The following is a 16,441-nucleotide window of genomic DNA, read 5'->3' on the forward strand; positions in this document are numbered from 1 at the left end:
CAAGGAGTCGTCTGATGGGGACCGTGACCCGGAAAACTAATTTTGTGAATTTTACAGATCACATATATAGCGAGGCGATTACGAGGTACGGGGGCGCGTAGTAAAAGACTAGCCACGAAAGCAATTCTATTTCTTTGTTCTCGAGGAGCGAGAGAAAGAGGGCACATAACGAGGTGCGCGACTTGAACAGTCCTGTTTGTTTTAACCTCGATCAGCTGATTTTCGCTATCTGCTAATTGGTCCGCATCTTTTTTTTTTCCTTTCCCCATTTTGCGGAGGGATCATCATCATCACTCTCTTTTACATTTGAGAACCCCAACCGCCATTTTTTTTATTCTCTTCCTCTTTTAGTATATAATATATATGTGTGTGTGTGGACATCTCTTCATCCATCCCTACGCATTTTTTTTCTTCCTGGTCGCTATTCTTGGAACTCGTATCTCTTCGCTCCACTGTGACCAGTCTCAGGACCGAGAGAATTGGCTCGCGGTGCAGTTCCGCATCGCTCGCTCAAGAGGTCAGCGACACATTTCCAGATCACTTAAGTGATTTGTGGTATATTTACAGATCGCTTGAGTGATTAGCGGCGCTACTCTAGCCGCAGGTTCGAACTGGGGGGGGGTGAATATAGATAATATTTAATACCTACGGCATAAATGCGTAAGAGCATACGCAAACACTCTTCCTGCATGTGTTAATTCGATAGGATTTATCTAGGGAACATGTTCACGAGTTGCATGTACGATTAAGTAGCAGTGACACTGTGCGGTCAAAGATCACTGTGGAGCAGTGACTCGTATGGTGAGGACCCGGCCACGGGTTCGAATCCTACCGGCGGCCCTGTCGTTTTCTGTGGTTCCAAACTTCCAAGGCGTGAATGCCAACCAATTTTCTCGTTGAAAAGTCTCGCCACAGAGAGCAACGGGCCTATAAAACGACACCAATATTCAATTAATACACTTCACAGATTGAAAAATAGATGTCGCATCTCTAAAAATTCTCGTAAAACACTGTAAGGTACACACACATGCGCGCACTTCCGGCATTTGGTAGTAAATTGCCCATCGACCCCAAAACCTTTACGTATATATATCACTCCTCGGTGAGTGGGGTTTCATTTTCGAAGTAAATTGTCCATGGTGACAGACCGGAGAAGAATCACCACCAGCTATAGAGTAAGGCCTCCACACGAAGCTGAAGGCCATTGGATATAGCAGGCCGACGCATGCCATATATTTACACTTTTTTGCAGAATATCCATTGGATATAGTAGAAATGGCCTTCATTGAGGCCTTGCTCTATAGGTTGTGCTCGGTTTGAAAGAAAAAAGGGTAAAGTGGATACGGAACACAGTAATCGGCTATAGCGATGGCAATACTAACATCATTAAGATTCCGTTGCTCTAAGATGGCGGAGGAGTGACTATGTGAGCCCTTAACGTATTTGTGACGCGAGTATTATTCGTGCTCGAGAAGTGCCGCCACCTATGCTCCATTTTCGAAATTAAAGTGGTAGATGTCTGAAATCTCTCATGTTCATGTGTTGGAGGTTTGTCCGCAGCATGTGCAGCACAAAAAAATAATTCTCATGAAACACATAATTTCTGAATAATTTTCTTTTTTTATTGATGTAAATAGGAGATGAGGAAACAATATGCATGATGATATTATAACAAGTGTTTCATAATTATATATATATAATCATTCTCTATAAATTTTTTTTTCCAAAAAAAAAAGAGAACCCCATCAACGGTTTTTCTCGCTCATCATGATAATTTGCTCACGTCCGTTGCCACCGGTAAAAATCGAAATCAATTTCTCTGCTAAGAACACAAAAAATGGCTAGTTAAATAGACGTTATATATTTTCCTATATTTACAATCCTTCTTCCAGACAAAAGAACTCGAATCATTCACGTAACTGTACATTTGTGTCCGTGGGAAATAAAAAACATGCAACCATGAATATATATAATTACGTACTTATACAAATTACACTCAACAACACAAACATTAAAATTACTAGAGAATAATTATTCATGAACCATAAAAAATCACAATATGTTCTCGAACGTTACGGAAATAACATGCAAGTGAAAAACGGGTTCATTAATGTTGTTCGTGACATCTAATCTTCATAACAGGTACAGAAAATTGTTTTTTCGAGATCTTATGCAGTTTCAATGTACAGTTTTCTCTGGGATTTCGCTAAATTTATCCAAAGATTCTCCAAGAACAGTTTTTTGGTACAAATATTTTTTTGTCAATTTCAAGTTATTGAAAATAGATGCATAATATCTTGTTTTAATGCAACAAAAAAAACTGAAATATTTGATTGGGGTACCCCCAAGAGCTAGCAGCACAACATAATTTGATATCAGTGGTGGCAACACGGGCTAAGGTTTACTGAGATTATAGACGTGCCTTATTTTTGATATCATTTTTAGCGTATTCATACGTTTTTAAAACTTCGTTGTCCTCATTTTTAGGCATCCAACAATATTTGAACATTCAATTTTTTGGGATACTTTAGAAGAAAAGAATATTCAATTTTCTTTGAATATTTTTCGTGGCGATTTCTATGATCCTCTCACACTACACTGGTTGAAAAACCCTGCCTTAATTAAGAATTAAATTAATTTAGAGGTAAATCCTATTACCCGAAAGAATTCCCGTAGCCAGAAATTTCGTTCAGAGGGGGAACCGCTTACATTTTGGAGGGGGGGGGGGGGAACCAAAGTGGTCGAATAATAGATTTGGCCACCTTTTCCCCCTTTTTAGTAATTTTCTCATATTTCGAAGGGGGAGGCGACTAGATCCCCTCCCCAAGCTACGGCCTTGACCCAAAATAATAGCAATTTTTTTTTTTTAATTCTCAAACTTTGTCCTTCTGCGGCGCTCTTGTAATGAAAACGTTTACCCATGGCTCCCCAGAATAGTATAAAAAACAACCATTTCAAAACACTCAAACGGACATATATAAATGTTGTATGATGCAAAGTTTGAGAACCACTGATGCATATTTTTTTGGCGAGGAGGTAATTTTAAAAGTACAGTCTCAGAGTTACCTATTGAAAATATGTATTGAGGGGGGGGGGGAAACTTAAGTAAACACATATAGATGAGCAGATTGTTTCACAGTGGAATTCTGGAACCCTGAAAGTGTGGAGACAACAGGTAGAAATTTCAAAAACGTATGGGAAGGTTCAAAAAATAAGATTTAAAAAATTTGATGTCCTCATAAACGAGAACGGCTCGTAACCCTAATTTGACGATCACATGTTCCTGGGAAGAGATCCAAGTTTGTTTTTACATTAATCTTTCATTATCTGTTTTTGATTATGCAGGAAAACATTTAAACATTCATGTTTTGGATATTATTGCCATTTAATTTATAATTTTTATAATATTCAATTACTCATGTATAAAATTCAAATGCAGTAGAATCCGGACTATCCGACCTGATGTGGCGGAAGGGCAGTCTGGATAACAGATAGGCCAGAGTTCTATAAATGCTCACTTCTTACCCCCACCATACCACCAAAAACACCATTTTAATAACAAAAACCCCTCCTGTTCATATTTTGTGACCTCTTGGTGCAGGTCAGTACTTTATACACAAATGCATACCTAATGTAAATGTTTGTTATGTACTGTACATTTTAAAAATTTATTGCAGGCAAATTTAGTCCAAGAATATAAACATTGTTATGAAAATTATGTAAATAGTTCTTATTTAGCATTTACTTTGTTATTTTTCGCCTGTAAATAGTCGTCACTTTACGTGAAAATGAAAATGAACACATTTCTCTGTAAATATCATCAAAGTGGCAACAAATTTAGCGACACCAAGAGATTAGGCCAAATAGTCAAGATTCTACTGCATTAAAAATATTTTCACAAAAAACAATGATTTGAGACGAAACCAGATCCGTCCCAAAATTATGAATGATTCTGCAATGATATAGAGATCAAAGTGCTTTGTTTCCTTAAAGAAAAAAAATGGAGTGAATACGTAAAAAAAACATTTACAATACATATTACAAGTGGAATTGCACAAATTCATATGCACATAAACATTAAACAACACACTGTAATAGTTTTGAAAATGGAAAAAAAAACTTCTTGTAATAATTAGCGAATGATATTCCCCTCTTTCGTGCATTATTGCCTTCTCACAAGTCTTCAACGATTTTGGCACTGGTGAACTCACACAATTTGTTAGCGTTCAATTCACAACCAATCAAAAATTCTCATTAAAAAAGCCAAATGAAATATCGCACAATGAAATGAATATAACTGTACATAAATAAAGTAAAAAAGAAAGAAATGCCCAACAAAAATATTTAACGTAAATAAAACTTTAAAAAACATAAAAAAAAATTACAAAATTCACAAAAGTGATAATAAAAATGATTAAATTGGTTTTTTTTTTCAGTTTGAAAAAAAAAAGAAGGTGTTTTTCTCATGAAAACCTGTGTTTAATACGTGTGAAATACAAGGCGATTCAGAAAGAATCGTCAGATTTCAATATATATATATATATTAAATTAAATATGCAGAAAAATGTCTGTCTTATATTATGAATAATTAATGATAAAAATGTGTCATTTATAAAGCTCTTCTGGTGAAAAAGTAGAATGGGGCATCCAGTTAGCACAAAAGTACTTGTGTTCTTTGATTTGCATGATGTCAGTCAGCTGGTAGAGCACCAGAACAGCACACAGTGGTAAGATACTTGTCTTCCACTATGAAGGCTATCATCAAAGCGCAAAGTTATGTAATTTGTATGATCAGTAACACAAGTTGCAAAGCTTGGTGATGAGCTAAAATGACTTTTTCTCCATATGCAAGAGACAGGTGGACAGGTTTTGCATCTGACTTCCAATAGAATCTGTTTTGCAAGATTTTACAGATTGGCTCGACATCTTATGTGTGATCGAAGAAAATCATGTATAAAAAAAATCTGACATTTGACCTTTATATTCATGTATTACGCATTAATCTGTGTCGTTAATTAAAGAAATATAACCTATTCATTTGAAATTGGATGATTTTTAAAATCACCCTGTGTACTAATCATGCAGTGATAAATAGCTGATCTTAATGAAAGATTCCCTTCGATGAAAGGAGAAAATTATGTTTCTAATGGTAATTTTGTTGAGGAATTTATGTGCATGTAGGAAAGCTTGCTCAGAAAACTGCAGACAGAACATGCTTCAAATACAGCCACAAACAATTTTACCGAGCTAATCAGATTCATTACGGAGAATAAAATTTATTTAGGTCTAAGGTAGATGCTTATTATAACTTGCGTTTATTTTGACCTTAAACACAGTGCAGACCACATTCAACATTTTAATGAAGCTTGTGTGTGACACCAAGACATACTTAACATATGTTACAGCTTAGCAGGCCACCAGTGGCTTACTGATGTTGCATTGGTGTAAGGCAAACTCTTAAAAATGCACAGTGATAGCCAATTTCTTCCCCTTACTTGTGGCAATATTTATAGGATTTTGGACATCACTGATTGATTGTACAGGTCGGAAACTTGTCAATATTATAAAGGCTTCAATACACTGGATCAACATCAGAAGAAATTTCATCATTTGCAATCAGAAATTCTTTCTTATGGAATGAAAATTTCTTTATGATCTAATATTTTTCACCACATTTGAAAACTTTCAAAGCAAACTCTATGCTGATCATAGTTACCTTGGCATACATGCCCAACTTTGTCACCTTTCTTACATTTGAAGAATCAATAATCATCATGTCATGGATACAATTGATTCATTAAATATGGCATGAACATGGCACCGGTTTGAAAAAAAAAAACTGCATTGCATTTTGCAATTCTTAAGAATAACATTGAAATGTGAGGCAGCTTTGGCTTTCAGAAATAGCCCCATCAACATAGACTTTACAGATCTAAAGATACACATCATTGATGAGATATGCAAAGAAACAACATTGAAAAGTAAATTTAAAAAAAATAATTATTATAAACCTGTTAATATTTCTCTTGCTCATATTTTTCAGAGTTGGGACATACAACTTTTTGGCACCAGTCCATATCAATACATCATACAGTGCTTTTATATTTTACATCAGTGGTACTTAGCCATGGGTCCACGGGCCCCTTGAGGGTCCTTGGAGAGGTTTTTAGAACAATTATCTTATGGTATTGTCTTGTTGGCACAAAAGGTCTATGGAACGCAAAGAGTTAAGGACCTCTGTCTTACATGGTTTTAATTATTATCAATTAATAATGCAATTGACCGTGATCTATTCAATGATAGGAATGAAAAATGACAGGAAAAAGTCCACAGCAATGTATAAAATACGATACACTGGCAAATGAAGATAAATAAAATACATTATTTCAATGTTTAAAATGTTTGTTAAATCTTACAGAAGTGCTGTTTGAAATAGAATGCGGTTGATTTTAAAACAGAATTGTCTTGTGACTACCTGAATGAAAGTTATGCATTTCAATAGACTTATCTGCGGCCTTTTCATCCAATACGCAACAATCATTTCAAAGAGCAAACCAGCAACAAAGCCGACATAAGAAAGGAAATTAATTCATTAAAGATGAAATGAAAATTAACATGGAAATCAAAAACCACTTTTCACTGAAATTTTAGAAGTTTCCATTCCATTGAGATCAGAAAAATACAATGGTGTGTAGGTTATTTTCATGTGAAATGCTTTGATGATTCTTATGTATTGTAAAAACAAAAACAATAAAGGACAACATATATATTCACAATAACTACACACTATATGTATATATATTCTACACTATAATTCACTGTACATTATCTTCATGTGTACACAATAACATGTATAACACTTGATACAAAACAAACATTCAACATTAAAGTAAAAATGAGACATTTTTACTATTATGAAGGGAAAAAAACAAATCAACATGCACTAACAATTAGAAAAAAAAAGAAAAAGAAGTTATAATGATGCATCCACACTTGAGGTCTGCGCAGAAAGATGGCCCGTTTCTCCTTCCAGCATTGCAATCCTCTGTTTCAGCATCCGAACCTTTATGAGAACAGACATATAAAAATATTTTAAAGAATAACATACAAACTAATTTTACAAGGTGAGTAATTTTACAAGCTTGTAAGTGAGTGATGGTAGCAGGCATTAAAAGGAAAACAGATTTCCACAGAACATGCTATTGCAAACCATGTTTAGTTGTTGAAAACCACAAAAATACTTATGAAGAGTTTGATGTCAAGCAGGGATGACAAAAAAAAGTAAAAAACATTTGACAATATTTACAACCACAGGCATACACCAGAAATGCACCGAAATTACAGGGTTTTTGCAGTAAAATTAGAGAAGAAAACCCCTTGGGAAGAAACAAGAGAAACCCAGGAGAAAATCATGCTTAAACTAATGTAAAGTATGTCTAAGAATTTTTAAGACGGTCTGTAAATTGAAATAGAAACGAGAAACTATTATTTGTTTTGGTTTTGTATTCAAAACAAGTCCCTCCAGATTCAATACATTGTTTGCAGTGAATTAATAATGATTTGAATCCCTGTTCTAGTTAACTTTATGGAATTGCCTCCAAGGCACACGTTGAAGCTTGTTTTTTTTTTTGTTTGTGGTGAGTTTTTTACTTCTATTCTGCACTTTGTCACTTCGTTTTAGGATCGCACTGAAAACATGTTTTGTGAACTGTAGAAATCGATTTCAGAAGTTTCTATCATTTTCAAGAAATTCTGGTTCTGCCATCTATTTTCAAACTGTGATGTGAAATGATTGAATATTTATACCATTGCATCCCAACTTCAAGGCACAAATTTGAGCTAATATTTCTATTGAAAAGTCTTGTCACAACAAACAACAGGCCTGCCAAAAAACAGGCCTGAAATGGTGTGTGTGTGTATATATATATATATATATATACACACACCATTGCGGGCCTGTTGTTCTTTGTGACAAGACTTTTCAATAGAAATATTGGCTCAAATTTGTGCCTTGAAGTTGGGAATCACAAAAAAAGCAAAGTTCATAGTGATTGCTGAATAACAAAGATGGTAGAAAAAAGAACTGTCATTGGCTATTGTGATACATAGTAGCTAGACAACGACAAATAATAATTTGTGACCAAGCTGGTCAAGGAAGCAAGTTACCTGAGCGTTATGCCTGTCCATCATAGAACTCAGTTGTTGCTCCAACTTCTTAACTTTCGTCTGCTGTTTCTTTTTGGACTTTTCAAATGCAGTCACCAAGGCACTAACAACACATACAAACCACACGATTGAAAAAAATGTCTCAGAATCAAGAAGCAAATATATAAAAAGTTTTGATAGGAAACAGATTGCAAAAAGAACAACTTTCTTTGAAATTTCAAGAAAAATTTCAAACTTGATAATGAAGAAAGGTAAACTGATGGATGTATACCTATTAGCTCGCTTTAGGTCATTGACAAACTCAACAGACTGCTGAGCACGCATCTCTGAGTTCTTTGTCACCTTCTCGACCATGGCAACAAGCTCTTGAATCCTGGCTTTCAACTTGGATTCTTTTTTGGCAGCTTCATTCACATCTTCCATAGAGTCAACACCAGAATCACTTTTCTAGAGTACAAATAAATCAAAATTAAAACTTAATAAATTGTGCGTGCGTGCTGACATAAACAAATATAGTTCTTGATACCTGGAAAATACAAATGAATTTAACTTGTGATTTTGCAGAAACAAATATAAAGGATGTTCTGAAAGCATGTGTATGGCCTTAACATGTCAAAAATAAAGAATACCCATATTCAGACTGTCCTGAATGCGTGACAAAGGTTTGAGGTGAAGCGGTGCATGTATAAAGTGCCAGAGATTTGAGTGATAGGTAGCAAGAAAGTGTGAGAATGCTAAATCGAATTTGAAAAACATCACACGCAGACATGTGATAAAAATATGAAAAATGAAGAGTGAGTGAGTGAACTACAAAGTTGGCATAGAAAAGTGTGGAAGATATCCACAGCTGATCACAGAGTAATTATGGTCCTGCCATCATGCCCCATCAAAAGTGGTTAAACAAACTGTCAAAAATTTTATCAGGGCACAGAGTTACAAAAGGAAGGTTTCTTTTGAGTCCATATGCACAATACACCTCAATGCCAGCAACATAAAAAAATAGCCAAAACATTGCATTGGGTTTTAATGTATGTATAAAAATCTGTTTGCTTCTGGAAAACAATAACAAAACTTATTTTACGAATATTCCTTGTGAAAATGTGAGAATTTTGTTATAACTATGGAAATTCCCAAATGACAGTTTTTTGTTCTAAGAATGGCATAAAAAAGAATATTATAAAAACATCTTAACCCCTTAATCGTTATAACTATTTTTACAAATCCACATTTATAAAGTGGCACAACTTTTTTTCTTTTTTTTTTTTGCATGTGTTATCCCAACTCCAAGAACAATTAAACCCATAAGGGAAATACTCTTTATCGTATTCACTCCAAAGGCGCATTTGTTTAATACCTTGGGTTAGACAAAGGGAAGGAAAAAAAAGATACAATAGACTCATGCTAATCTGGCACATATCAGACCAGAGTGTGAATGATTACTAAAATCACTGAATTACTGGAAGTATACTGAAAAAGCCCATTTAAATGATACAAACTTTGGTGCAAAGACATTGAATAACATATTTTTCCCATCTATGGTCAAAGAAAACCCATAAAAAAACCAGTATATTGATGGAAGGGCCAGATTAGTGCATGGCCGGATTATTGAGAGTCCACTATATTTCAAACGCACTTTATTTTTTACAAAATCGTTAGGCTCATCATTGCCGGAATAAGAGGCTTTTAAGGAAGCAAAATATTTAAACATTGCTGGTGAAAGGGTTCACGAGTTCTTGGAAACTGACTGGGAGAATCAAACACATTCATCTTTAAAGGTTCAGAAACTCACAAGACGTGCTGATCATGACATTTATGACATTTCAAGGAAATATTTACACAACTGATTAGATACACTTATAGCACATTAAAAAAAAATTATTCAAATGAATTCAAAAAATACCTTCATTTTCTCAATAGCTTCTACTTTGTCTTGCAATTCACTTTTGAAGTGCTCAATCTGTACCAGGTATGCCTGTTCCTGTGCTTCTCTGCTACTCAACTGCAATTCTAGAGATGTCTTCTCTTTTTCCAGCAAATACACCTGAGCTTTCAGTTCGGCTTTTTCCTCCTAAATGAGAAACAATTTTGGTTGCAAAAAGAAATTCATTTCAAACAGATGACGTAAATTTTAGTTTCTCAAGTACATGTATTCACATAATCCTGCTCATTCATCATTCAATCTGCAATGTATTATAATTCTGATTCCAAAAACAGTGACATAAAAAAGATGAAGTTTGCACTGAAATATATTTTACGTGGCATAGTTTTTTTTTTGATAAATTGAAAAAAGTTCAAATTTCACTCACAGGTGGTGCTGTAAAACGTAAAAATTAGATGCAACACATAAAATACAACACAAACAGGGAATAATCAATGTTTATAAAAACTTACGTTACATAAAACTGCAATATTTCGAAATGAGCACTCTTTCACCTGTTTAGGTGTAGCTCGAGCTAAATAAGGCACTTATATTGAAATGTGATAGTTTTATGTAATTGTAAATTGTCATGAACATTAATTATGCACTGTTTGTGTTGCATTTTTATGCGTTATGACAAGTTTTTTGTTTCACAGTGCCACCCGTGAGTGAAATGTGAACTTTTTCTTAATTTATCAAAAAAAAACTCTAGGCTATGGTGCTTCAGTGCGAACTGTCATACCTTTTTATGTTAATTAGTTAATTTGTCTAACTTTTAATAAACCTGTATAACAGAGTTCACTTCAGGGGGTGCACATTCACTACAGGTAGATCTTACTACTACAACTAAACCATATATATATATGCACCTCATCCATATAATCTTCTACATAATTTCTAACGAATGGGTAAATGCCCGAATGTGAGTGTATGTATTGTAAACCTAACATGAAGTTTATTTCTGTAGAATGTTGGTTATGTGTTGCTTGTCAATTGCTGCTATCTGTCTTCAAAATTCAGAGGAAGACAAATGGGCTGGTTATATTTTTGCTAGTGTCGTGCGTGGATTTTTTCAATGATGTAGGTCTGATTGCTCGCAGTGGAGAGATATTTTTTAAGGATAAATCTTACTACTTCACCAAACACCAACTCAGGCCATATCGCTACATTGCAATTTACTGCCATTAGTGAGATGGGTTGGGAATGAAGGCGCTGTCTGTCGATGGCCGCCTCGAGTTGGTTAGGAAAAATATCCTATCTACATCCTCCCTCTAGTTCGAACCCGAGACCGTGGCAGCAACCTTCACGTATATAACATAAACATGCCCATAACAAAATGAAACTTATGCTTACCTTCATGGCCATCAACTCTTGCATAAGGACAGCATTTTCCAAGTCCAGCTTCTGAGCATCCATCATAGTAGGAGACTCCTTATCAGCAGGATCCAAATAAACGCTCTGAAGTTCCACGACTGTCATTCGAACTGCAGCACGATCATTTTTCAACTGCACTATATAGTCCCTGAGTCTTTGCTCGTCTGCTTTGGTAAAATCTGCCTCACTGCTACTTGATGTGGAGCTTGTAGTGCTACAAATGAACAGAAAAATTAGACAATGAAGCTCAAGTGAATTAGAAAACATAGAAACACGCCTTTTGCAAGCAGCAGTTTAAAAAGAAACTGAATTCTGAAGACCTTCATGCACAGCATTACTCACCTATTTGTATGACTGTGAGAGGAGAGGTCTTCCCATGGACTAACATTACAGTTTGTGGCACCACAAGAAACACCATAACTACGATCCAGTTTTTGTAGGAAGTGTTTTGCAACATTTTCAGCCGATTTCCTGTTGTCTTGCGCTCTCTTAAGAAGAGTAGTAACTTCATCGTAGTCATCTTCAGCCGAATCTTTGACTGAAATTCAAGTGCAAAAATTTGAATTATGTCAATAAAAAAAACAACTAAAGAAAGAATTTCAATAACTCTCAACCAAGAGAGCAAGATGATATAAGCAATCAAAACGTCTCAGGTCCTAAAGCTAGATAGTAAATGCATGTCCATTATTAATGGAAAAGAGCTGAATAATTTTGATCTTCAACTGGGCTTAGATTGCGCCACTGCTTTTAACTAAGGTACCTATCGTGGCTCCCATAAGGGTGGAGCTGACAGGGCTCTAGCCCTCAGACTCGGGAAAATTCTCAGCGATTTTAGCTTTTCACGCTGTAAATTATCTATAGAAGGGCACAGGAAAAGCCTGACCGGGGAAAGGGAGAAAGATCCCAGCCTAGAGGCCCTGCTCAAGGATGTGGGGGGGGGGGGGCACACATACACACATGGAACCTATATAACCAGGTGGACTTCATCCTCCTCTCTCTTACAGCTTCCAAACCAGATTTTGGTTCAAAGTTAAAAACCAGGATATTGGTTATAGTGATAATACTGCATCACATTTAGTTAAAAAAATGGTGGATAAGTCAACTGGAGGTGTCAAGGAGCCCTACTTTTAGCTATTTTGTTGGACAGCTTAGCTATTATCGCATTAGAATGAAGACCTATCATTATCAATCAGATTGAAATTTCTGAAAATATTTGAGTTTTATCAAGGAAATAAATTTTATAAAAATATATAATCCCTATTGATTTACCTAAAGCTCCAAGGCCAGCAGCACGACAATTAGCCAGTATCTGCCCTTGCTCCGTGTCCAGCAGAGCAACTAGTACCTCAAAAGTCTCTATGGCTTGGTCACTGTAAGATAGAGCCAACTGCAGTGCAGTGCTGTTTGACTCGTACTTCCCCAATAGCACACTCAACCTGTCACAGTGTCCTTTACTTTCCTCCAAAGTGAGACTGAGAACATCGTTTTGCGATTTCAAATGTTCCACTCGACTGTTCAGTCTCTCCATTTCGACTTCAAACTCTCTGATTTTATTTTCTGGCACTGTCGAGCCAGAGGAGAAGAGGATCTGGAAGATTTCCTGGGCATGGGATTCTTCATGTACATTCTGAGCCAAATGCTCTGCAACTTTTGTAGTAGACAGCTGAAAAGAAAATTGCATGATTAAGTTCTTTGATTTTTAGTGTTGAGAATTCACTAATGCATAGAATAAGTAGAAAATAATTTACTGCGATTGACATGTGATGATAATTACAAGAAAGAAAAACCATGCCTCAATCGGTTCCATGCAATTTACTCAAAGTATAAAACTGATGATTTGACACTATAGTGATGGCTCACTGTATATAGAACTAGATAATTTAGACTACCCTAATGGTGGTTAGGTGTATGTGAGAGCCATTTTATTTCTCTAAAATTTGAAATAACGTCTAGGACAGATAAGATGAAAGCATTGCCCTGTCCCAGCTATTTAGGGTTGCCCCTAAAAGGCAAAGGAAGAACTTATATGTCTATTTAAAGGTTGAAGTCAGTTCTCATTCAGATCCTACGGATCATATTTCAAAGTATTTTTACAATTCTTGAAAGGAGGTCCCTTTGCTTATTTTTCAGTAATGTGGTCTCACACACTGTGATCTCTGTTCATTATAATAACTTCGCCTCACTTGATACAACTTTAGCCTCGTTCTGTAACTGAGTATATAAGACTGAAGTAATATATTTTGAAAGTAAGCAATATGAAAGTGATGTCTTTTGAATGTGTCTGAGAACTTACTCCTAAACTAGATATTTCTGAACCAAGTATATGTCTGTCACCACTCTCCATCTTCTTCAGCCGAACCCTTTCAGCCATTTTGGCAATAGGAACATCTTCCCTAGATGTAGGTGTCCGCTCTCCAGTCGTAGGGTTGATATGTGGACTTTTGCTTCTAGTTGGCGAGCTTCCAGTCTGAGAACCCTGAGAGCTCTGGGACTGGATGCTTGTCAGTTTCATCTGCATTTCACGAATCTGAGTAAACAGAAATTTTTTTATTAAATTAAAATTTGAATGATATAAACCTAAGTACAGTCGGACCCGCTTATAACAAAGTCAGGAAAAACAGTGAAACTATTCATCGTATGCAAACTTTGTTACATCTGTACTGACTTTAAAATTATGCATTTAAGTAAAATGAAACAATTTAAATGCACAATTCACACATTTTTGAATAATATGAGCATTTTTAAAACAAACAGAGCCTAAACGCTAAACAAAAGACATCGAAATTTTAATCGAAATCTTATGTAATGAAATACATATATGGAAAAATTTGTCATTTTCTCCTTCATGATACGATTGATTATAATTGCAAAATGTTTGACGGCCACAATCAAAATAGCATAAATAAGATATACCAAAGTCATGGGACATGGAAAATCTTTATTATATGTGACAATTTTTGTTGTGCCCATTTTGACAATGGGCTTAATTTTAGAAAAATTACAGAAAATGTGCAAACCAGAGAAAAAAATAAGCATAAGCAGTTTTTCTAGCAGCAAGTCAACAGTGTAAACAAAAAAACAAAACAATCATTACATAAATACTCACTCTTCGCTGCAGCCTGTCCCTTTCTTCTCTGCAACTGGATAATGCAGTCCTGGTGCGATTAAGTTCTGCTTCCTGGCGTCCAAGCTGTTCTTGAAGAGCAGAGGTCTCCGTCCTTAGAACTATGACTTCTTCCTGTAGTTGGGAAATTTGAAGGCTGTGACACGATGTTGCTCTGTTTTCAGTAAGGCAAGCAATATCAATCTCTCTGCCAGACTGAAATCACATAAAAACAACAGCATTAAGACAAGCAAGAAAAAAAAAAAAGATTCACTTGTGAATGTAAATCTCAGTGATATTTTAGAAAATTCCAGGGAGCATAAAATTTTGAAAATCTAAAATATTTGAAGACTTAAGAGTTAAAATTTCCGGTAACTGACCTGCAGAGCTCTTTCTTCACAGCTTTCGTTGTCACCAAGACCAGAGCTTGCTTCATCTCCATCTTGTAGAATAGTCCTCGAAACTTCTCGATGAGAGTCATCTTCTCCACCAAAGCCGGAAAGCTCTAAATAAATATGGTAAATGCACGATCAATTTGTTTTCTATGAATAAACTTAGAAAAAAGTATTATCTACTCATATTGCATTATTTTTCCGAAATTACATAAAATATAATCGTTTCGTTATATGGTTATAGGAATTTCATATATTGGGGAAAGTAAACAAAATATGTGAAATTAAACAAATGTTCTTTTCTCAGGAAGATGATTGGTCAAAAATAAAAATCAAGCAATGGAGTGAAATAAACCTGGAGAACATACAATGCAATAAAACTGCTCCAAGAGAAGTACCTTCAGATATCTAGAAACATTGATGTACGCGTGGAGGGAGTTGGGGTCTAACCCCTCTCCCAAGCCGAGGTTATAGTGTTATTTTGCAGGAAAAAATGTAAACCCCCCCCCCCTTCAGAAAAAAAATTACAACTTTGAGGGCCACTGAATTATATATAGAATTAAATCATGAATACAATATTGAATACGGAAACAGAGCTAATAAAACATTCTTGAAACATGCAATAAAAATCTAAGATTATAGAATAATGATAATGAAAATATAATTAAAAGAATCACCTTTATCACTGCAAGACTCAGTAGCATTATTGTCATTGCTGGTTCCCTGACTCTGTGACTCACTTTGCCTTGACTCATCACCAGACTGTTGACTACACTCATCTTCCTCCCTGAATATAGAAAAAGCATACATGAATATTCTTGTGACTTTGAACAGACAATATTGTACCATTAATTATATGCAGGGATATTTAAAAAAAATGTTTGTTTCAAAAATCTAAAGTATTTAATTTCTTACATACCCCCAACCATTAAATCTGATTTTGAATAAAATTTATTAAGTATGGTACTTTCTCTCCCACAGAGCTCATTTAAATAGGTGGTGTGCAGCTTACATACAGTCCAGTCACCCACCATACAATGAATTCGTTTTGTCCAATGAAAACAATTATTGTAAGACTAGCTTTAATACCCGGCGCTGCCTGGGTTTTCTTCAATTACTGGAAGGATTGAAAAGTTGACAAATCATTATAAAGGCATAAGCTATTATACATATACTGGCAGTGACAAACCATTGTAAAGGCATATGGAACACATTGCTAAGGAACCATGATAACCAGAGTAACCATTCTGAAAGTGATTGTTGAGGTTCAGGGGCCATTGTTGCCTGACAGTTTTTTTGCTCATTTCAGGCATTTGCACAGCTCTGACAAACTTTTAAAGTAGCCTATAGTTCAAGTCGGGTCCCATTTGGTATACATGCAAAATTTGATGACAATCGATCTAAAATTGTAGATTTGTATAGAGCGCATACAAACACAGACAAAAAATAAATTTTATATATCTAGATAAGCTTGCAAGCACTGCTGCA

The 16,441-nt window shown here is 35.3% G+C and overlaps 1 protein-coding gene across 2 annotated transcripts in view; it reads right to left on the reverse strand.

Annotated features, from left to right (window-relative positions):
• Positions 1–1,608: 1,608 nt before the first annotated feature.
• The window catches only part of LOC149074990 (colorectal mutant cancer protein), an 83,181-nt gene continuing 68,348 nt past the window's right edge, over positions 1,609–16,441 (reverse strand). For both annotated transcript variants that reach the window (XM_089245962.1, XM_089245963.1), the window contains 11 exons: positions 15,631–15,740; positions 14,942–15,066; positions 14,565–14,777; positions 13,752–13,985; positions 12,728–13,121; positions 11,801–11,996; positions 11,438–11,672; positions 10,067–10,234; positions 8,438–8,613; positions 8,167–8,269; positions 1,609–7,063 (listed from right to left, as the gene is read on the reverse strand). In XM_089245962.1, coding sequence (XP_089102088.1) covers positions 6,974–7,063; positions 8,167–8,269; positions 8,438–8,613; positions 10,067–10,234; positions 11,438–11,672; positions 11,801–11,996; positions 12,728–13,121; positions 13,752–13,985; positions 14,565–14,777; positions 14,942–15,066; positions 15,631–15,740 — 2,044 coding nt within the window. In that variant the 3' untranslated portion in view covers positions 1,609–6,973. The remainder of the gene's footprint in view (positions 7,064–8,166; positions 8,270–8,437; positions 8,614–10,066; positions 10,235–11,437; positions 11,673–11,800; positions 11,997–12,727; positions 13,122–13,751; positions 13,986–14,564; positions 14,778–14,941; positions 15,067–15,630; positions 15,741–16,441) is intronic.

Source organism: Pholcus phalangioides, unplaced genomic scaffold (assembly GCF_987345545.1).
Source record: "Pholcus phalangioides strain wild (caught in Gottingen) unplaced genomic scaffold, Ppha-v1.0 ptg000016l_1, whole genome shotgun sequence".
NCBI lineage: Eukaryota > Metazoa > Arthropoda > Arachnida > Araneae > Pholcidae > Pholcus > Pholcus phalangioides.